Source organism: Callorhinus ursinus, unplaced genomic scaffold (genome assembly GCF_003265705.2).
Source record: "Callorhinus ursinus isolate GAN/ISIS: 27379988/994484 unplaced genomic scaffold, GSC_fseal_2.0 scaffold8, whole genome shotgun sequence".
Taxonomy (NCBI): domain Eukaryota; kingdom Metazoa; phylum Chordata; class Mammalia; order Carnivora; family Otariidae; genus Callorhinus; species Callorhinus ursinus.
In genome coordinates this window covers 15444683-15466774 of record NW_027397070.1, presented here as the reverse complement: position 1 = coordinate 15466774, position 22092 = coordinate 15444683, and the positions used below count along the sequence as shown (strand labels likewise).

General features: G+C 37.7%; 1 protein-coding gene across 1 annotated transcript; it reads right to left on the bottom strand.

Moving 5' to 3' along the window:
- Positions 1-5701: 5701 nt before the first annotated feature.
- On the bottom strand, positions 5702-6074 carry LOC112821780 (large ribosomal subunit protein eL39-like). Its single transcript, XM_073894861.1, has one exon. The coding sequence runs from the start codon at positions 6041-6043 to the stop codon at positions 5888-5890; it is 156 nt and encodes a 51-aa protein (XP_073750962.1). The 5' UTR covers positions 6044-6074; the 3' UTR covers positions 5702-5887.
- Between the last annotated feature and the right edge of the window lie 16018 nt (positions 6075-22092).

Below are 22092 nucleotides of genomic sequence, written 5' to 3'. Positions count from 1 at the left end.
TGTAAAATAGTAGTCTATTCCTCCCTTCCTCCCTCCCTCCCTTCCTTCCCTCCCTCCTTTTTCTTTCTTTCTTTCTTTCTTTCTTTCTTTCTTTCTTTCTTTCTTTCTTTCTTTCTTTCTTTCTTTCTTTTTCTTTCTTTTTCTTTCTTTCTTTTTTCTTTCTTTCTTTCTTCTTTCTCCTTTCCTTTCCTTTCCTTTCCTTTCCTTTCCTTTCCTTTCCTTTCCTTTCCTTTCCTTTCCTTTCCTTCCCATTCTTCCGTTCCCTTCCCTTTCCCTTTCCTTTCCTTTCCTTTCTTCTCTTTTGTATGTGGCTGTCCAGGTTTCCCAGCACCAGTTTATTGAAGAGTCTTTTCTTTCCCCATTGTATATTCTTGCCTGTTTTATTGTAAATTAATTGAGTATATATAAATGGGTTTATTTTTGGATGCTCTATTTTGTTTCATTGATCTATGTGTCTATGTTTATGCCAATACCAAACTATTTTAATTACTATAGATTTTTAGTATAGATTGAATTCGGGGAACATAATATCTCCAGCTTTGTTTTTTCTTTCTCAAAATTGCTTTTGCTCTTTGGAGTCTTTTGTGGTCCTATACAAATTTTAGGATTGTTTATTCTAGTTCTGTGAAAACTACCATTGGAATTTTGATGGGGATAGTATTGGATCTGTGGAGTGCTTTGGGTAGTATGAAAATTTTAACAATATTAATACTCTCAATCTATGAGTGTGTGATATGTTTTCATTTATTTTTGCCTTTAATTTCTTTCATCCATATCTTACAGTTTTCAGTGTACAGATCTTTCATCTCCTTTGTTAAATTTATTCCTAAGTTCTTTATTCTTTTTGGTACATTTATATTGGGGTCATTTTCTTAATTTTTCCTTCTGATAGTTTGTAGTTAGTGTATAGAACTCAATAGACTTTTGTACATTGATTTTATACCCTACAACTTTACTGAATTTGTTTATTAGTTATAAACAGATTTTGGTGGAGTCTGTATGGTTTTCTTTCTTTTTTTTATAAATCATATTTAACTGGTATAAGGTGGTATCTCAATGTGGTTTTGATTTGAATTTCCCTGATGGCTAATGATGATGAACATTTTTTCATGTGTCTGTTAGCCATTTGTATGTCTTCTTTGGAGAAGTGTCTGTTCATGTCTTCTGCCCATTTTTTGACTTGATTACTTATTTTTTGGGTGTTGAGTTTGAGAAGTTCTTTATAGATCTTGGAAATCAGCACTTTATCTGTAGTGTCATTTGCAAATATCTTCTCCCATTCTGTGGGTTGCCTCTTTGTTTTGTTGACTGTTTCCTTTGCTATGCAGAAGTTTTTATCTTGATGAAGTCCCAAAAGTTCATTTTTGCTTTTGCTTCACTAGCCTTTGGATATGTATCTTGAAAGAAGTTGCTGTGGCCGAAGTCGAACGTAACATAATAAAATAAAATTAAAACAAAAAAAATCATATTTAGTGCTTGAAACAAAAATTATAGCATCATTTGATACTCAAGACAATGATATATACATATTTTTTAATTTAAATTTTAGGTAGTTAACATATAGTACAATATTGGGTTCTGGAGTAGAATTCAGTGATTCATTACTTACATACAATATCCAGTGCTCATCACAAGTGCCCTCTTTAATACCCATCTAGCCCATCCCCCAAGCACCTCCCTTCACCAACTCCTTAGTTTGTTGTCTATTATTAAGAGTCTCTTATGACTTATTTCCCTCTCTCCTTTTTTTCTTTTCCTCCTTCCCATATATTCATCTGTTTTGTTTCTAAATTCCACATGTAGGTGAGAGCATGTTGTATTTGTCTTTTTCTGACTGACTTATTTCACTTAGTGTAATAACCTCTAGCTTCATCCATGTCATTGCAAATGGCAAGATTTCATTCTTTTTGATGGTTAAGTACTATTCCATCGTGCATATATACCACATCTGCTTGATCCATTCATCAGTCAATGGACATTTGGGCTCTCTCCATAGTTTGGCTGTTGTGGATAATGTTGCTGCATCGTTAGATAACATCATTATATGTTGATGCATCAGGGTGCCTTTTTCCCTTTGAATCTGTATTTTTTTTTATCCTTTGGGCTCCTAACTAGTAGTAAGCTACAAATAACAATTTTACTTCTTCCTGTCCAATTTGTATGCCTTTTATTTCTTTTTCTTGACTAATTTCTCTGGCTAGGACTTAACAATACTATGTTGAATTTCTCTGGCTAGGATTTCTAATACTATATTGAATACTATGGGGAGAATGGGCATCCTTGTCTTGTTCCTGTTCTCAGATAGAAAGCTTTCAGCTTTTCACTGTTGGGTATGATGGAAGCTGTGGACTTGTCATATTCAGCCTTCATTACATTGAGGTATGTTCCCTCTATATTTACTTTGTTGAGAGTTGTTATCATAAATGGATGTTGAATTTTGTCAAATGCTTTTTCTGCATCTATTGATGTAATTATATGATTTTTTATCTTTCATTTTGTTAATGTGGTGTATCATGTTGATTGAATGTTGGGTGTTGACCCACCCTTGTATCTGTAGAATAAATCTCACTGGATTGTGATGTATAATCCTTTCAGTGTAACATTGGCTTCAGCTTGCAAAAATTTTATTAAAGATTTTTGCTTCTATGTTTATCAGAGTTATTGGCCTCTAATCTTTCCTCCCTCTCTCCCTTCCCCTTCCTTCCTTCCTTCCTTCCTTCCTTCCTTCCTTCCTTCCTTCCTTCCTTCCTTCCTTCCTCCTTTCCTTTTCCTTTTCCTTTTTCTCTTCTCTTTTTCTTTTCTTTTCTCTTTCATATCAATCTTTAATTTATTGAGACATGTTCCATGGAGAATGTTCCATGTGCACTTGGAATGCAAATGTATATTCTGTGGCTTTAGATGGAATGTTCTGAATATATCTATTAGGTTTATCTGGTGTAATGTGTCATTTAAGGCTGATGTTTTCTTGATTTTCTGTCTGGATGACCTTTCTGTTGATGCAAGTGGAGTGTTAAAGCCCCCTACTATTATTGTACTGCTTTCAGTTTCTCACTTTAGGTCTGTTAATATTTGTTTTATATACTTTGATGCTATATTGGATGCATATATATTTATATATTTATAAATATTACATCTTCTTGTTGGATTGATTTCTTTATCATTATGTAATTCCCTTTCTCTTTTAATATAGTCTTCATTTTAAAGCCTATTTTTTCTGATGTAAACATAGTTACCTCAACTTTCTTTCATTTCCATTTGCATGGAATATCTTTTTCCATCCCTTCACTTTCAGTCTGGGTTTGTTCTTACATTTGAAGTGAGTCTCTTGTAGAAAACATATAGATAAGTCTTGGGTGGTGGGTGGTGGTGGTGGTTGTTTTTTCTAAAACCAATTAACCACCCTATGTCTTTTGGTTAGAGAACTTAGTCCATTTATACTTAAGATAATTATTTACAGTTATATACTTATTGGCATTTTGTTATATATTTTCTGACTTTTTTTTGCAGTTCCTTTCTGTTTCTTCTTTCCTTGCTCTCTACCCTTGTGGTTTGATGACTTTCTTTATTGTTATGTTTAGATTCCTTTCTCATTTTCTTTTGTGTATCTACTGTAGGTTTTTGCTTTGTGTTTACCATGAGGGTCACATATAACATCCTATATATACAATGTCTATTTTAAGTTGATTATAATTTAACTTAAAATTTTTTTAAAGATTTATTTATTTTTTTGAGAGAGGGAGAGAGAGAGAGAGAGAGCACACAAGCAGGGGGAAGAGCAGAGGAGGAGGGAGAGGGACAAGCAACTCCACACTGAACATGGAGCTAACATGGGGTTCCATCCCAGGGCCCTGAGATTATGACCTGAGCTGAAACCAAGAATTGGACACTCAACTGAAGAGCCACCCTGGCACCCCAATAATAATTTGACTTTGTACTAATTCCCAAACTGTATTTTTTTACTTCCATCCCCACCATGTTATGTTTTTGATGTTATATTTCACATGTTTTTATTTTGTTCTCCTTAACTATTGTAGTTTTAATTAATTTTACTGTTTTTGTCTTTTCAACTTCATAATAGCTTTATAAATGCTTAACCACTGCCTTTACTATATATTTACCTTTACTAGTGATAATTTTACTTTTGTATGTTTTCTTGTTATTAATTAGTGCCATTTCTTTTCAGCTTAAGGAAGTTTAACATTTCCTATAAGGCTGGTTTAATGGTGATGAATTTCTTTAGCTTTTGCCTGTCTGGGAAATTATTTAACTCCCCTTAAATTCTGATTTATAACCTTACTGGGTAGAATATTCTTCTTTGAAATATTTTTCCTTTCAGTGTTTTGAATATATCATGTCACACCATTCTTGCAAAATACTGCTGAAAAATCAGCTCCTAGTTTTGTGGTGTTTCCTTAAAACCTTAAAAACAAGTTGTTTTTCACTTGTTGCTTTCAAGATTCTCTCTTTATCTTTAATTTTGACATTTTAATTTTGTTATTATTATTTTTTTAAGATTTTGTTTATTTATTTGAGTGAGAGACAGAGCACGAGTGGGGTGAGGGACAGAGGGAGAGGCAGGCTGACTGCTGAGCAGGGAGCCCAATGCAGGACTCGATCCCAGGACTCTGGGATCATGACCTGAGCCGAAGGCAGACACTTAACTGACTGAGCCACGCAGGTGCCCCTAATTTTGACATTTTTAATTGTAATGTATCTTGGTGTGGATTTCTTTGAGTTCATCTTATTTGGAATTCTCTGGGCTTCTTGGACCTGGATGTCTGTTTTCTCTTCCAGGTTAGGTATGTTTTCAGCCATTATTTCTTCAAATAAGTTTTTTGCCCCTTTTTCTCTCCCTTCTCCTTCTGTGAGCCCTATGACGTAAATGTCAGTATGCTCGATGTTGTTCCATTGCTCCCTTAAGCCATCTTCACTTTTTAAAATTCTTTTTCCTTTCTGTTGCTCTGTTTTGGTGAGTTCCATGGCCCTGTCTTCGAGATTACCAAACTGTTCTGCTTCATCCAATCTGCACTTGAACCCTTCTCATGTATTTTTTAGTTCAGTTGTTGTATTCTTCAGTTTTGTGACTTCTGTTTGGTACTTTCTTATATATTCCATCCCTTTGTTGACATTTTTAATGTGTTCATTTATTCTTTTTCCAAGTTCAGTGAACATCTCTATGACCATTACTTTGAATTATATGAGGTAGATTGCTTATCTCTTTTTCATTAAGGTTTTTTCCTGAGACTTTATCTTGCTCATTTATTTGAAACATATTCCTCTTGTTTCCTCACAATGCTTAACTTTTTGTATTTGCTTATATGTATTAGGTGAAATAGATACCTCTTCTAGTCTTGAAGGAGTGGTCTTGCCTAGGAAATGAAACTTTTGTTCATCCTTGTTCTAGCGTTTTTTTTTTTTTTTTTTAAAGATTTTATTTATTTGAGAAGAGAGAGCTTGAGCCAGGGGAGGGGCAAGCAGATACCTTGCTCAGTGGGAAGCTTGATCCCAGGACCCTGAGATCATGACCTAGGCCTAAGGCACTGAGCCACCCAGGCACCCACTAACCACACTTTACATACTTGGTTGTCAAGGACATTTCTATCACTGCAGAAAGTTCTGACAGTGCTATGCATGATCTGACAGGTGGAGAATTCAGTACTTCACAAATCAGAAACACAACAGCAGTAGAGCTGAAAGGTCTCACATTTATTACTGAACCAACCTACTGGTGCAGAGGCATAGTCACAGAGAAAAATCATTTCCATGATAAGACAAGTCTATGGCCAGGTAGGAAGGATGTTTACAGAATGATAGAACACATGATCTTCATGCAGCTTAATTAAATATGTGTGCCAATTAAGTGTGTCATTTCATGATGTGTGACGCCTTATAGACCCAGCTTGGTTCTTCTCCAGTGCCTGCTCTTGGAGTTGTACCTGATCTTATTACCAGTTTTCATCCGAATCCACTGGGGAATGGGACGATTTTTCTTTTGTTTCTTGGCCAGGAATTGCTTGATTCTGAAAGTCTTGTGAGAAGACATGGCAAGAAGCAGCCAGCCACGCAGAGCAGGATGGCGGCGAAAAAAAGCCCTTGTTCTAGTTTCTGGTTGGCTCTCAAACCTTTATGTTTGTAAATCAACAGCCTGATTTATTCTTGATAGGTCTCAGTTGAGGGTGTGCTAAGACCTGTCAGTGTTCCAAAGGGAGGAATCTCAGCACCTAATTTCAGGCTGAATGGAAGCCAGACTCTCAGATGACAGCTTTTGAAGTATGCAAATATAGGGATGCCTGGGTGGCTCAGTCGGTGAAGCATCTGCCTTTGGCTTAGGTTGTGATCTTAGAGTCCTGGGATTGAGTCCCACATTGGGCTCCCTGCTCCATGGGGACCCTGCTTCTCCCTCTGGCTCTGCCTCTCTCTCTCTCTCTCTCTCTCATGAATAAATAAATAATTAAAAAATAAACTATGCAAATATAGACAGTCCTGTGGGATCACAATTGTAAATCCTCCTGGCCAGTAGACAGGGCAGTCTGGAGATGTCTCCTGGATAATAGTTGCAAAAATCAGGGCCTCGGATGAGTGTATAAACTCCTTTCTTGGAGGTCTCATTGAGTTGTAGCAAGGCCTAGGGAGAGCACAAAGATAGTGTCCTCGGGCCTACATTCCCTGAGAGCACCTATGTAGCCTCTAGATATTTGGCAACCCAGAATCCTGTCCCTCAGGCTGAGGCTTCAGTACAAGTAAACAGGCATTTTTCAAAGGAAGACTGGGGGTATGTTTTAGTCTGCAGTTTGTTTAGTGCCTTAGGGGCAGTAACCAGCCAAGAGCTTTCTTTCTGACTGTTACAGTCCTGTAGGACTCAGGAATACAAAGACCCTGGGCCAACAGAGCCAGGCAATCAGGGGTTCCCCTTTATGGTCTTCACATGCCTGCCAGCTTTAGTGAGGCAGCTGGAGAGTGCAGGGGTAGGGCATGCCTACCAGCCTTAGCAGGACAGCAGAAGCATGCAGGAACTGTGCATGCCCACCAGCTTTAGCAGGTCAGTAGGAGATGCACAAACCGTGTGGGCCTGCCAGTGCCAGTATGGTAGAGGGAGAGTGAAAAATTAGCCCCTACCAGCACCTCCATCCCAGAGAGTCCCAAAAGGTCCCTGCCCACTGGCAGATTCTTTAAGATTAGCAAATGGATCTTCTTCACAAATAGTCTAGGCACTTTTCAAACTTCTGCTTTTGTGCTGGGCTCTGGGCTAAACAAGTCTGTGTGCCAGTCCTTTAAGAGTGATATCTCAGGGGTGCCAGGGTGGTGTGGTCAGTTAAGTGTCCAACTCTTGGATTTGGCTCAGGTTGTGATCTCAGGGTCATGAGATTGAGCTCCACGTTGTGCTCCACATTCAGCACAGAGGCTGCTTAAGTTTCTCTTCCCACTGCCTCTCTCCCCACTCTCTCTCTCTCTCTCTGAAATAAACAAATCTTTTTTTTTTTTTTAAGAGTGATATCTCAGTTCCCTATAACACTTTGGGCCACCTGGACATAAACCCCTTTGATTTTCCTGGACATAGCCTAGATATATTGGGAGCTTGTCTTTACAGTGCAGGTCCCAAGGGTTGGGGTGCCTGTTGTGGGGCATGAACCCCTTGCTCCTTAGGGAGAAGCTCCTGCTTTGTGAGATCCCTCCTGATTGTGGGTTGCTGCACTGAGGTGGGGTTTTGGCAAGACTGTGGCTGTGCCTCTCTTACCTGTCTTGATGTGGCCCTTTTATCCTTTGCTGAGAGGAGTTGTTCACCTAGCTTGTAGGTATTTTTCAGAAGGAATTTTTCCATATGTAACCATAGATTTGTTATGTCCATAGGAGGAAGTGAGTTCAGGATCTTCATATGCTGCCATTTTGACCTCACCTTTCTTTATCTTTGTTCCCTACTGAGATTATTAAAGTTTAATTTTATTATGAGAGAGCAGTAAATAAAACTTGCAAAATCTTTGGGATCGTACAGCTTCTGGCAGTAAAAGTAAAATATATCTTAAGAGTGACTTCCTTAGCATAACTGATAAGACAGATGCTGATTCTTTCCAAGGGCAGAAGCTGAACCCTGACTACAGTTATCAAAATGTAAAATGTTTCACATAGCCCACCCATGCTCTGAAGAATGCAGACCATCTATTCAACATTTATATGCTAGGAAAAGAGAAATAACATTTGGAAGCCTCTAATGAGAGTGTGTATGGTGATCCATCTGTAAATATGGCTTGTGTACAGTATAATCGCTTGGATTTGGAAGGAAAGGAAGGATTATTTACAGGCCTTTCTTTGCAGATGGTGCATGGCCAGCATACGGATGTATTTGCATGCTGTTCAGGCTATGACTTCATTGGGTCCATGTTTTCAGGACAACAGGTTTTGAGCCGTCCGAAGGCTGTGATTAAAACAATAGCAAATTCATTTAGAAAAAAATATGTGTTGTCACATCCACTGATGATTCCTTAATTTTGAGAATTGTCACTGGTAAAGATCAATGACGTGAGACATGCTCATTTTATTGCCTACCTCCCCCACTTTGAAGAACTTCTTTAGTGAAGATTATGTTCCATAGCCCAGTATTTCAGCAACTTGAAATCAATGATGCCTCATGTCACTGCAGGGTGAACAGAGTTGTAACTCTCCAAAGGAGTATAAGTAAGTAAGTTCAGTAAGAACTCTGAGGCCAAAGGATGCCTTTTGAGAAACATAAATTCTGGCCTAGAAGTGTTGTTGGAGAGATCAGACAGAAGGAATCATTTAAATAAAAGTAGGAAGACTATGGGGAAGCTGCATTCCAGATAGAAGTTGAAGGGAAGGAGAAACACAGTGATGGAAAGATCTCTGGGTCGGTGTTTCGGGTTTTGCTGTAATTAACGGTGAGAAAATAAGTCAGTTACCCTCTATGAGCTCCAGTAAAAAAAAAGTGATAATAATCTGCCTATTTCAGAGGTTTGTTATGAGGACTAAATGGGTTGGTACTTTATGAAGGGGGTATTGGAATATGTTCTCATTAAATTCAGTGTGCATGAGATTGTGCTAAGCACTTCAGGGATGAAATATGAATAATACTTGGACTCTTACTTCAAGCAAATCAGGTAGATGAAATAAGCACCTAAATAAATACAACTAGCAGATTGCAAAACCAATAAATTGTTTTATGTAAGTTAAAGAGTGATTTTCACCATTTAAGACAGGATGCCTCTAGAGCATTGGCTCTTAAATCTGGTTGTGCATTAGCATTACCTGGGAGCTTTTAAAACATATCAATGCCCAGGCCCCAGTCCCAGAGATTTTGATTTCATTAATCTGATATGCCCTGCCTCCCTCCCCTGCATATTCTCATTTTTTTAAAAAAAGATTGCCCCAGGGGTTTTCAATATTCAGTGCTTCTTGAACTTTAACTTCATCAGAATCACCTGGAGGGCTTGTTAAATCTCAGCTTGCTGAGTCCCTCCCCCAGATATTCTGGTTCACTAGATTTGGGGACAGGGGTGAGAATGAACATTTCTTAGAAGTTCTCAGGTGATACTGATTGTCTGCAGATCATATTTCAGAGCCAGAACATGCATTTAATTTTACTATTAATGTTGTATATGCAGTCCATGCATTTATTTCTTCAGGCTGAAGAAAGCATGTGGACGCAAAAGTCCATCTTTTGGTCAAGCAGTGAGAACAGTTGCATGGTTGGGAAAATTAACACTGTGTGGTTGAATGAATGCAATATCACTTGATCAGAAAGATAAACTCTGACAAAAAACATCTTCATACAATGGAGGCTTGCTCCCAAATGTGCTAGCTTGAAATTTCCTCTGTGAAGAGAAGGCATTGTTTGGTGGACACCTGGTAAGCAGTGGCATGTTAACAAAACAGAAGTTGAAAGAAAGTAGATTTGGAAAGCAACTCAGATTTCTTTTCTCTGGAAATATCTTTCTAAGCAACAGAATGAATAATTCACCTTTCTGAATCCTTGCGTATCAGAATAGTTAAAGCAACATAGCATAATTTTCAGAAATAGAACCCTATTAAACGTTCACAGCCCATGTAAGATGTCAGTGAGAAAATGTGCAAAATTGATCATCATGTCTTTATTGCTTGAAGAAGGCTAGAAGGGCACTCAAGGTTGATTTGAGTGTTAAAATGTATGAATTGTCTATTTCCCAAAGAGTGTGAATCCTAAATGCCCATGAACAGCACTTATAGGAGACTCTGGGGCTGCACTCACCTTGAAATTAGGAAAATGAGAAATTTGCCTTGCTGATTTCTCCTGAAGGTGGATAGTTGAGAGCTGAGGCTTTTCAGATGTGTGGATAGAATGACATCAGTGACAGGGAAGAGCTCATACTGTCCTATTTTGTCACCTTTTTTCATCATAAATATGTTTTATGAGTGAAAGACACGAAGCTCTTTGCCAGGGCATTCTTTTTTTCTTGTCATGCTTCACCAATCACGGATTGGGAAAAAGGGGGCTTTAAATACCTATTAAAGTAAAGAGAAATTTCAGAAGAAAAAATTTATATCTGGTTAGCTTAGTTTTATCATGAAAAAGAAAAGCAACAATGTATGAACTTGCCCTATGGAATAGATAAAATTTAAGTAAGATTTTAAGACTTTTGTTTCTCCATTTAGAGCTGGACAGGTGGAACATCTGTAGTCTCTTCAGACCTGCATCATATTAGTTCAAGATGACACTGTTGAAGACAAGAATATTATTAAGGAAGACTGGAGATAGCTTAATAGGATATAAATGGAGATCATATTGTATTAAAAAGCAGGCATGGTAATATAAGTTATATAGTCTATAGTGTTCAAAAAACCTTTAAAAATATTCTTCAGACAAAAAGAGGACTACATAAATTATAAAACAAACACTAAAGTGGCATCACAGGTACAGTCATATTTTATCTCTTTAGCAAGTCTACAATGAAAAAGAACTTCCAGCAACAAAGTTCTTTAGGGGCTTTAAAATAGGGGCTTTAAACTGGGTGTTATGCACAAGCAATGAATTATGGAACACTACATCACAAACTAATGATGTAATGTATGGTGATTAACATAACAATAAAAATTTTAAAGAAAAAAATAAAATAGGGGCTTTAAAAATACTTGCAAATCTCCTTCTTTGGGTTGGATGGATACTGAATCAGACAAATTGACATAATAGTAATACATGTGAAGGTTGGCATTCCCTAGTAGGTCTTTATTCCTTAGACCTGGACCACTTTCTTAAACTCATATGGATGACTGTTGCTTGGTTAAGGCTCTTTTGTGGCAATTGAATTAAGTGCTCTAACACCCAAAGCTTATTACATCTCCTGCATGCCCTGTTTAATTAATGGTGGCATGATTTTTGCTGCTTGAGCCCAAAACTTGATAATCTTAAAGGACTGACCCTCCTTTACTTCCTTCAAATGGCCATTACCTTCTGTTAGATTCTACTCAAATGTCTCTTGAAGCTATTGCCATTATTCTTTCTTTAAAGAGGTTAATTTTGTTAAATTTAAAAATATAGGAAAGTAGAAGGAAGACTTAATAATAATCATTCATCCTCTATTTTTTTAAAAGATTTTATTTATGTATTTGAGAGGGAGAGTGCAAGAGAGCACAAGCGGGAGAAGCAGCAGAGGGAAAGGGAGAAACAGGCTGCCCGCTGAGCAGGGAGCCCGATGGGCTCAATCCCAGGACCTTGGGATCTAGACCTGAGCTGAAGGCAGATGCTTAACCGACTGAGCCACCCAGGTGCCCCTCACTCATCCTGTCTTGTTCTCATTCACCTCCACCACTTCACTCTGGTTCCATCACCCTTCACCAGGATAATTCCAATAGCCTCCCATTCTCCCATTTTTTACCCTTGCTTCCTATAGTCTAGTTTTTACACAGCACCAGATTATTTTAAAATGTCATTTCAAATAATTTCTTGCTCAAAATCCTCTCTTAATTTCTTATCTCACTCAGTGTGAAAGCCAAACTGCTTATAAGAGCTTACAGTTTCTTTATGACTGTCCCACTCTCCTTCCCTTCCTTTCTCAACCCCTCTCACCTCCTACCCCATCCCCCTGAGCCTTCTTTGTAGTCTTGGAAGATGCCAATCATGCCCTGCCTAAATGTCTTTGTTCTTGTTGCTCCTTTGTTACCATGAAGACTTCTCTGGCTATCCTCTCTGACCCCCACCCTAGAGCATTTCATATCACCCTTACCTGGGGTGGACATACAATATGTCATCTGAAACAGGATACTTTTGAGAGTGAAAAGGAGCCCCAATTAGATAAGAAGTTGAAACAAGAGTCATAAACTGGGACTGGCCTTGGCAAACTGGGATGTATGGTTGGTCATCATGCTCTTACACAGATTTTTTCCAAGCTTATCTTATAACTCTCTGCTGTAGTATATATATGCTCACTTTCTATGTGTTTTTGTGTCTGTTCTCTTCTTACAACTCCTTGAAGAAGGGGATTTTTTCTTTGCTGTTGTATATTCAGCACCTTGGATAGTCTCACTACCTATGGAGTGCCCAATAAAATTTTTATTTTATTATTTTTTTTATTATTATTTTTTTACTTAAATTCCAGTTACATACATTAAAATCCAGTTAACATACATTATAATACTAGTTTCAGGTGTATAGTATAGTGATTCATCACTTTCATACAACATCCAGTGCTCATCACAAGAAGTGATCTTCTTAACCCCTATCACCTGTTTGATCCATCCCCCCCACCCACCTCCCTTCTGGTAACCATCAGTTTGTTCTCTATAGTTAAGAGTCTGTTTCTTGTTTTGTCTCTCTCTTTTTCTTTCTTTTTTTTTCATTTGCTCATTTGTTTTGTTTCTTAAATTCCACATATGAGTGAAGTCATATGGTGTTTGTCTTTCTCTGACTGACTTATTTTGCTTAGCATAATGCTCTATAGCTCCATCCACATCATTGAAAATGGCAAGATTTCATTCTTTTTTATGGCTGAGTAATATTTCACATCTTCTTTATCCATCCATCAGGTGATGGACACTTGGGCTATTTCCATAATTTGACTGCTATTCAGATAATGTTGCTATAAGCATAGGGGTATATGTATGCCTTTGAAGTAATATTTTTATATTCTTTGGATAAATACTCAGTAGTGCAATTGTTAGATCATGGGGTACTTCTGTTTTTAACTTTCTGGGGAACATACTCATTTCCAGAGTAGCTCCACCAGTTTGCATTCCCACCACCAACAAGAGGGTTCCCCTTTCTCCACATCCTCACCAACACCTGTTGTTTCTTGCGTTGTTGATTTTGACCGTTCTGACAGGTGTGAGGTTATATCTCATTGTGGTTTTGATTTGCATTTTCCTAATGATCAGTGATATTGAGCATCTTTTCATGTGTCTCTTGGCCATCTGTATGTCTTTGGAAAAATGTCTATTCATATCTTCTGCCCATTTTTTAATTGGATTATTTGTTTTTTGAGTGTTGAATTTTACAAGTTCTTTATATATTTTGGGTATTAACCCTTTATTAGATATGTCATTTGCAAATATCTTCTCTCATTCTATAGGTTGCCTTTTAGTTTTGTTGATAGTTTTCTTTGCTGTGCAGAAGATTTTGTTTTGACGAAATCCCAGTAGTTTTACTTTTGTTTCCCTCGCCTCACGAGACATCTCTAGAAAAATGTTGCTATGGCTGATGTCAGAGACATTTCTGCCTGTGTTCTCCTTTAGGATTTCGATGGTTTCCTTTCTCCCACTTAGATCTTTAATCCATTTTGAATTTATTTTTGTGTATGGTGTAAGAAGTTGATCCAGTTTCATTCTTTCGCATATAACTGTCCAGTTTTCCCAACACCATTTGTTGAAGAGACTGTCTTTCCCAATGGATATTCTTTCCTGCTTTGTTGAAGCATAATTGACCATATAGCTGTGGGTTCATTTCTGGTTTTCTGTTCTGTTCCATTGATCTATGTGTCTTTTTTTGTGCCAGTACCATACTGTCTTGATCACCACAGCTTTGTAGTATAACTTGAAGGCTGGAATTGTGATGCCTCCAGTTTTGCTTTTCTTTATCAAGATTGCTTTGGCTATTTGGGTCTTTTGTGGTTCTGTATCAATTTTAAGATGATTTGTTGTAGCTCTGTGAAAAATGCTATTGGTATTTTGATAGTGATTGCATTAAATGTGTAGATTGAATTGGGTAGTATAGATATTTTAACGATATTTGTTCTTCTTATCCATGAGCATGGAACATCTTTCCACTTGTTTGTGTCTTCTTCAGTATTTTTCATCAGTGCTTTGTACTTTTCAGAGTACAGTCTTTCACCTCTTTGGTTAGGTTTATTCCTATTATAACTTACTGTTTTTAATGAAGATGGGATTGATTCCTTGATTTCTCTCTCTGCTGCTTCATTATTGGTGTATAGAAATGCAACAGATTTCTGTATGTTGATTTATGTCCTGCAACTTTACTGAATTTGTGTATCAGGCATAGCAGTTTTTGGGGGGAGTCTTTTGGGTTTTCTATATATAGTATCATGTCATCTGCAAATCGTGAAAGTTTTACTTCTTCCTTGCTGATTTGGATGCCTTTATTTCTTTTTGTTATCTGATTGCTGTGGCATTACTATGTTAAATAGTAATGGTAAGAGTGGACATCCCTGTCTTATTCCTGACCATAGAGGAAAAGCTCTCAGTTTTCCCCATGTAGGATGATAGTAGCTGTGGGTTTTTCATATATGGCCTTTATTATGTTGAGGTACATTCCCTCTAAACCTACTTATTTGAGGTTTTTTTTTATCACGAATAAATATTGTGCTTTGTTAAATGCTTTTTCTGCATCTATTGAAATTATCATATGGTTCTTATCCTTTCTTTTACTGATGTGGTGTATCACTTTGATTTGTGAACATTGAACCGCCCTTGCAACCAAGCAATATATCCCACTTGATCACGATGGATGATTTTTTTTTTTAAATATATTGTTGGATTCAGTTTGCTAGTTTTTAAAAAATTTAAAATCAATTAATTATTGTTAATTAACATATGTTACCCAATTAATTAACATATGGTGTATTATTAGTTTCCGAGGTAGAGTTTAGTGAATCATAAGTAACATATAACACCCAGTGCTCATTACATTAAGTGCTCTCCTTAATGCCCATCACCCAGTTGCCCACCCCCCCACCTCCTCTCCTCAGTTTGTTTCCTATAGTTAAGAGTCTCTTATGGTTTGTCTCCCTCTCTGGTTTCATCTTATTTTATTTTTTCCTCCCTTCCCCATGTTCATCTGTTTTGTTTCTTAAATACTACATGTGAGTGAAATCATATGATATTTGTCTTTCTCTGATTGACTTATTTGGCTTAGCATAATACCCTCTAGTTCCATCCATGTCATTGCAAATGGTAAGATTTCATTTTTTGATGGTTGAGTAATATTCCATTAATATACCATTATACCACATCTTCTTTAGCTATTCATCTCTTGATGGACATCTGGGCTCTTTCCATATTTTGGCTATGTAGATATTGCTGCTATAAACACTGGGGTGCATGTGCCCCTTTGAATCACTATGTTTACATCCTTTGGATAAATACCTAGTTGTGCAATTGCTGGGTTGTAGGGTATCTCTATTTTTAACTTCTTTTTTTTAAAGATTTTATTTATTTGATAGAGACACAGCAAGAGAGGGAACACAAACAGGGGGAGTGGGAGAGGGAGAAGCAGGCCTTCTGCTGAGCAGGGAGCCCGATTTGGGGCTCGATCCCAGAACCCCGGGATCATGAGCTGAGCTGAAGGCAGATGCTTAACAACTGAGCCACCCAGGTGCCCCTCTATTTTTAACTTCTTGAAGAACCTCCATACTGTTTTCCAGAGTGGCTGTACCAGTTTGCCTTCCCACCAACAGTGTAAGAGGGTTCCCCTTTCTCCGCATCCTTGCCAACATCTGTCCTTTCCTGACTTGTTAATTTTAGTCATTCTGATTGGTGTGAGGTGATATTTCATTGTGGTTCTGATTTATATTTCCCTGATGCCAAGTGATATTGAGCACTTTTTCATGTATTTGTTGGCCATTTGGATCTCTTCTTTGCAGAAATGTCTGTTCATGTCTTCTGCCCATTTCCTGACTGGATTTTTAGTTTTTTGGGTGTTGAGTGTGATAAATTCTGTCTCAGTTTTGGATACTAGCCCTTCATTTGATAAGACATTTGCAAATATCTTCTCCAATTCTGTAGGTTGTCTTTTAGTTTTGTTGACTGTTTCCTTTGCTGTGCAAAAGCTTTTTATCTTGATGAAGTCCCAGTAGTTCATTTTGCTTTTGTTTCCCTTGCCTTTGAAGATGTGTCTAACAAGAAGTTGCTGCAGCCAAGGTCAAAAAGGTTGTACCTGTGTTCTCCTCTAGGATTTGGATGGATTCCTGTCTTGCATTTAGGTCTTTCATCCATTTTGAGCTTTTTTGTTTGTTTGTTTATGGTGTAAGAAAATGGTCTAGTTTCATTCTTCTGCATGTGGCTGTCCGATTTTCCCAAGACCATTTGTTGAAGAGACTGTCTTTTTTCCATTAGATATTCTTTCCTGCTTTGTCAAAGATTAGTTGACCACAGAGTTGAGGGTCCAATTGTGGATTCTCTATTCTGTTCCATTGATCTCTGTGTCTGTTTTTGTGACGTTACCATACTAGCTTGATGATTACAGATTTGTAATACAGCTTAAATTCTGGACTTGTGATGCCTCCAGCTTTGGTTTTCTTTTTCAAATTACATTGGTTATTCAGGGTCTTTTCTGGTTCCATATAAATTTTAGGATTGTTTGTTCCAAATCTGAAAAATGTTGATGATATTTTGATAGGGATTGCATTGAATGTGTAGACTGGGTTGTTTCTCTTTTCTTCTTGATAGGTCTGGCCAGGGGTTTATTGATGTTCTTATCTTATTCTTTCAAAGAACCAGCTCCTCAGTTCATTAATCTGTTCTACTGTTCTTTTGATTTCTATTTTATTGATCTCCTATAGTCTGTATTATTTCTCTTTTCCTACTGGATTTAGTCTTTATTTGCTGTTCTTTTTCCAGTTCGTTTAGGTGTAAGGTTAGGTTGTATATTTGAGACTTTTCTTGTTTTTTGAGGAGGCCCTGTATTGCTATATATTTCCCTCTTAGGACCACCTTTGCTGCATCCCAAAGGTTCTGAACTGTTGTGTTTTCATTTCCATTTGTTTCCATGAATTTTTAAAATTCTTTAATTTACTGCTTGACATATTCATTCTTTAGTAGGATGCTCTTTAACCCCCATCTATTTGTGTTCCTTCCAAATGTTCTCTTGTGATGGAGTTGAAGTTTTAAAGCATTGTGGTCTGAAAATATGCAGGGGATGATCCCAATCTTTTGGTACTAGTTGAGACCTGATTTTGTGACCCAGGATGTGATCTATTCTGAAGAATGTTCCACGTGCATTTGAGAAGAATGTATATTCTGTTGCTTTAGGATGAGATGCTCTGAATATATCTGTGAACTCCATCTGGTCCAGTGTGTCATTCAAAGCCCTTGTTTCCCTTTTGATCTTCTGCTTAGATGATCTGTCCATTGCTGTGAGTGGGGTATTAAAGTCCCCTACTATTATTGTATTATCAATGTGTTTCTTTAATTTTGTTATTAACTGGTTTATGTAATTGTCTGCTCCCAAGTTAGGGGCATAAACATTTTCAGTTGTTTGATATTCTTGTTGGATGGACATTTTATTATGATACAGTGTCCTTTCTCATCTTATTACAGTCTTTGGTTTAAAATCTAGGTTTTCTGTTATAAGGATTGCTATTCCAGCTTTCTTTTGATATCCATTGGTATGATAAATGGTTCTCCACTCCCTCAGTTTCAATCTGGAGGTGTCTTTGTGTCTAAAATGAATCTCTTGTAGACAGCATATTGATGGGTCTTGTTTTTTTTATTCAATCTGATACTCTGTGTCTTTTGATTGAGCATTTAGTCACTTACATTCAGAGTAATTATTTAAAGGTATGAATTTAGTGCCATTGTATTACCTGTAAAGTCACTGTTTCTGTAGATTATCTCTGTTCCTTTCTGGTCTTTGCTACTTTTGGGCTCTCTATTCACTCAAAGGATCCCCTTTAATATTTCTTGCAGGGCTGGTGTAGTGATCACAAATTCTTTTAGTTTCTGTTTGTCCCAGAAACTCTTTATCTCTCCTTCTATTCTGAGTGAGACAGTCTGCTTGGATAAAGTATTCTTGACTGTATATATTTCTCTTTTAGCACCCTGAATATATCATGCCAGTCCTTTTTGGCCTGCAAGGTCTCTGTGGACAGGTCTGTTGCCAGCCTTATGTTTCTATCTTTTAAGTTTAGGACCTCTTGTCCCAAGCCGCTTTTAGGACTTTTTCTCTATCACTGAAATTTGCAAACTTCACTATTACACATGGAGGTGTTGACCTATTTGTATTGAATTTTGAGGGGGTTTTTCTGTGCCTTCTGGATTTGAATGACTGTTTCCTTCCCCAGATTAGGGAAGTTCTCAACTATAAATTGTTCTAATAAAACTTCTGCCCCCAGTCTCTGTCCTCTTCTTCTGGGACCCCTATTCTAATAGGATTTTGCTGTATGATATCACAGATCTCTCAAGTCCTCCTTTATGATCTGGTAGTTTTTTTTTCTTCTCTTTTTCTCAGTTTCCTTATTCTCCATCATTTTGTCTTCTATATCACTGACTTTCTCTTCTGCCTTGTTTATTGTAGCAATTAGAGCCTCCATTTTTGATGCATCAGTAACAGCTTTTTGATTTCAGCCTGATTAGATTTTAGTTCTTTTATTTCTCCAGTAAGGGATTGTCTAGTGTCTTCTATGCTTTTTTCAAGCCCAGCTAGTATCTTTGTAATCATTGATTTGAATTCTAGTTCTGACATCTTACTTATATCCATATTGATTAAATCCCTGGCAGTGAGTATTGCCTCCTGTTCTTTCTTTTAGGGTGAGATTTTCTGTCTCATTATATCCAGAAAAGAATAGATAAAAGGGAGAGAAAATGCAAAAATAGCAACAACAACACCAGAAAAATACAAAAAATACAAATCAGAAGAAAACAGAAACCATAAAAAAAAGCAAAAAATCAAATAAGAAGTAAAACAGAAGAAAAACAATAAGCTAGATCTTGGGTGTAATTTGTTCTGCTATAAGAAACTAGATCCCAAAATAGAAAGAAAAATACATGTATAAAAATGTGTGTGTGGGGCGCCTGGGTGGCTCAGTTGGTTAAGCGACTGCCTTCGGCTCAGGTCATGATCCTGGAGTCCCGGGATCGAGTCCCGCATCGGGCTCCCTGCTGCTCAGCGGGGGGTCTGCTTCTCCCTCTGACCCTCCCCCCTCTCATGTGCGTGCTCTCTCTCTCTCTCTCTCATTCTCGCTCTCTCAAATAAATAAATAAATAAAATCTTTAAAAAAAATGTGTGTGTGTGTGTGTGTGTGTATGTATACATATATATATATACACAAAAAATGAAATAATACAATTAAAGGAAACCAAAAATGAAAAAATAATGTAAATATAAAAATAAAAATTAAAAAGACTTAAGAAAATGAATTGATAAAATAATAAAATAGCTGAAAAGAAAAAAATAAAACTGAAATACTAAGGAATAATAAACGAAACCCCACTAATGCTATATACTATTTTCCCCAAGAGCTGAAGTTTTGCAGTTCTCTATTATTGGTAAACTTGGTGTTAGACAGAAGTTCCTGCTAATCTTGGGGACAGGCCTGTTGCAGTGATTCTCAGGTGTCTTTGCCTGGGTTTAATTGTGATCCCCTTACCAGGGGGCTGGGCTCCATTTAAGCAGGTCTGGATTGCACTACATGGCATTGTTTTGCTCCCTGAAGGCACTGATGAAAATGGTGATGTCCTGATATTTAGCCCTAGAGCTGAAAGTTTGGTCCCCCACTCCTCAGTGAGCCCTCATAGAAAAGCAGTCAATCATTGAAAAGATTCATTGAAAATCATAGAAAAGAGACATTCCTGTCTCTCTGGTTTCAGTCAAAACTCTGTTCACCCAGTCTGTGACTGAGCCTTTTTATCTCAGGCACGTGACCCCATTTGGAGTCTCCAAACTTTATGGACTCCTGTGGTGCAGACCTGAGACATTCTTCCATGGGGAGGGAGGGGAGTTCCTGCTGTGGTTCTGCCATTTGCTCGGTCCCCACTCAGAGAGCGGTTTCCCAACCCAGCAGTGGTTTGAAGTTTATGGCAATACCGAGCAGAAAGAAGGTGCCTGGACTCGCTGTTTGCAGCAGCTTCCCTGCTCCAGTGCTTGGGAACTCTGCCGCACTCAGGCACCCCCATTCTTTTTGTGACCCTAGGGATCCTCAGACCATGCTGTTATTTAGCCATTTGAGCACCTTTCAGTTGGGGATGTCCCCCACTGGAGCAGACAAAATCAGAAGTTCTGTTCTGATTTTGTGCTCTGCTGCTTATAGCACTTTTTGGTAGTCTGCTTAAGGAAGCTCCTTCCCCCCATGGTTTATCTTCTGATATGTGTCCTCAGATTCATGTCTCCACACCTCCAACCTTGCAAAAAGTGGTCACTTTTCTATTTGTAAAATCACAGCAATTCTTTTTTCAGATTTCCAGTTGATTTTACAGGTGTTCAGAATGATTTGATTACTATGTAATTGAATTTCAGGGACCAGACAAAATTAGGGTCCCCTACTGCCCTGCCATCTTAACTCCTAAAGTTTGCTAGTATTTTATTGAGAATTTTTGCATCCATGTTCATCAGGGATATTGGCCTGTAGTTCTCTTTTCTTGTTGTGGAGTCTTTATTTGGTTTGGTATTAGAGTAATACTGGCTTCATAGGTTGAGTTTGGAAGTTTTCCTTCCTTTTCTGTTTTTTGGAATAGTTTGAGAAGAATAGGTATTAACTCTTCTTTAAATGTTTGGTAGAAATCCCCTGGGAAGCCATCTGGCCCTGGACTTTTGTTTATTGGGAGATTTTTGATTTACTGATTCAATTTCTTTGCTGGTTATTAGTCTGTTCAAGTTTTCTATTTCTTCCTGTTTCAATTTTGGTAGCTTATATGTTTCTAGGAATTTATTCATTTTTTCCCAGTTTATCCAATTTGCTGGCATGTTATTTGCAATATTCTTCCTTTTTAAAGATTTTATTCATGTATTTGAGAGAGAGAGCGCACAAGTAGGGGGGAGAAGCAGAAGCAGAGGGAGAAGCAGGCTCTCCACTGAGCAGGGAGCCCAATGTGGGACTCGATCCCAGGACCCTGAGATCATTACCCGAGCGAAAGGAAGATGCCTAACTGACTGAGCCACCCAGGTGACCCTTACAATATTCTTTTATAATTGTTTTTATTTCTGAGGTATTGTTATTTCTCCTCTCTCATTTGTGATCTGATTTATTTGGATCCTTTCTCTTTTCTTTTTGATAAGTCTGGGTAGAGGTTTAAAAGAGTTAATTAATTAATTAATTAATTTAGCATGAGCAAGGGGAGGGGCAGAAGGAGAGGGAGAGAGAAACACAAATAGATCTGCACTGAGCGCAGAGCCTCAAGTGGGGCTCTATCTCACATCCCTGAGATCATGACCTGAGCTGAAATCAAGATTTGGATGCTTAACCAACTGAGCCACCCAGGCACCCTGAGGTTTGTCAGTTTTTATTTATTTATTTATTTATTACATTTTTAAAAAAGATTTTATTTATTTATTTGACAGAGAGAGACATAGTGAGAGAGGGAACACAAGCAGGGGGAGAGAGAGAAGCAGGCTTCCCGCAGAGCAGGGAGCCCAATGAGGGGCTCGATCCCAGATCAGGACCTGAGCCGAAGGCAGACGCTTAATGACTGAGCCACCCAGGCACCTGGTTTGTCAGTTTTTAAAAATGTTTTCAAAGAACCAGCTCCTGGTGTCATTGATCTGTTCTACTGTTTTTTAATCTCTATCATTTATTTTTGCTATAATTTTATTATTTCCTTCTTTCTGCTGGCTTTAAGCTTTGTTTGTTGTTCTTTTTCTAGTTCCTTTAGGTATTAAGTTAAGTTGTTTATTTGAGATTTTTTTGCTTCTTGAATTAGGCCTGTATTGCTATATACTGCCCTCTT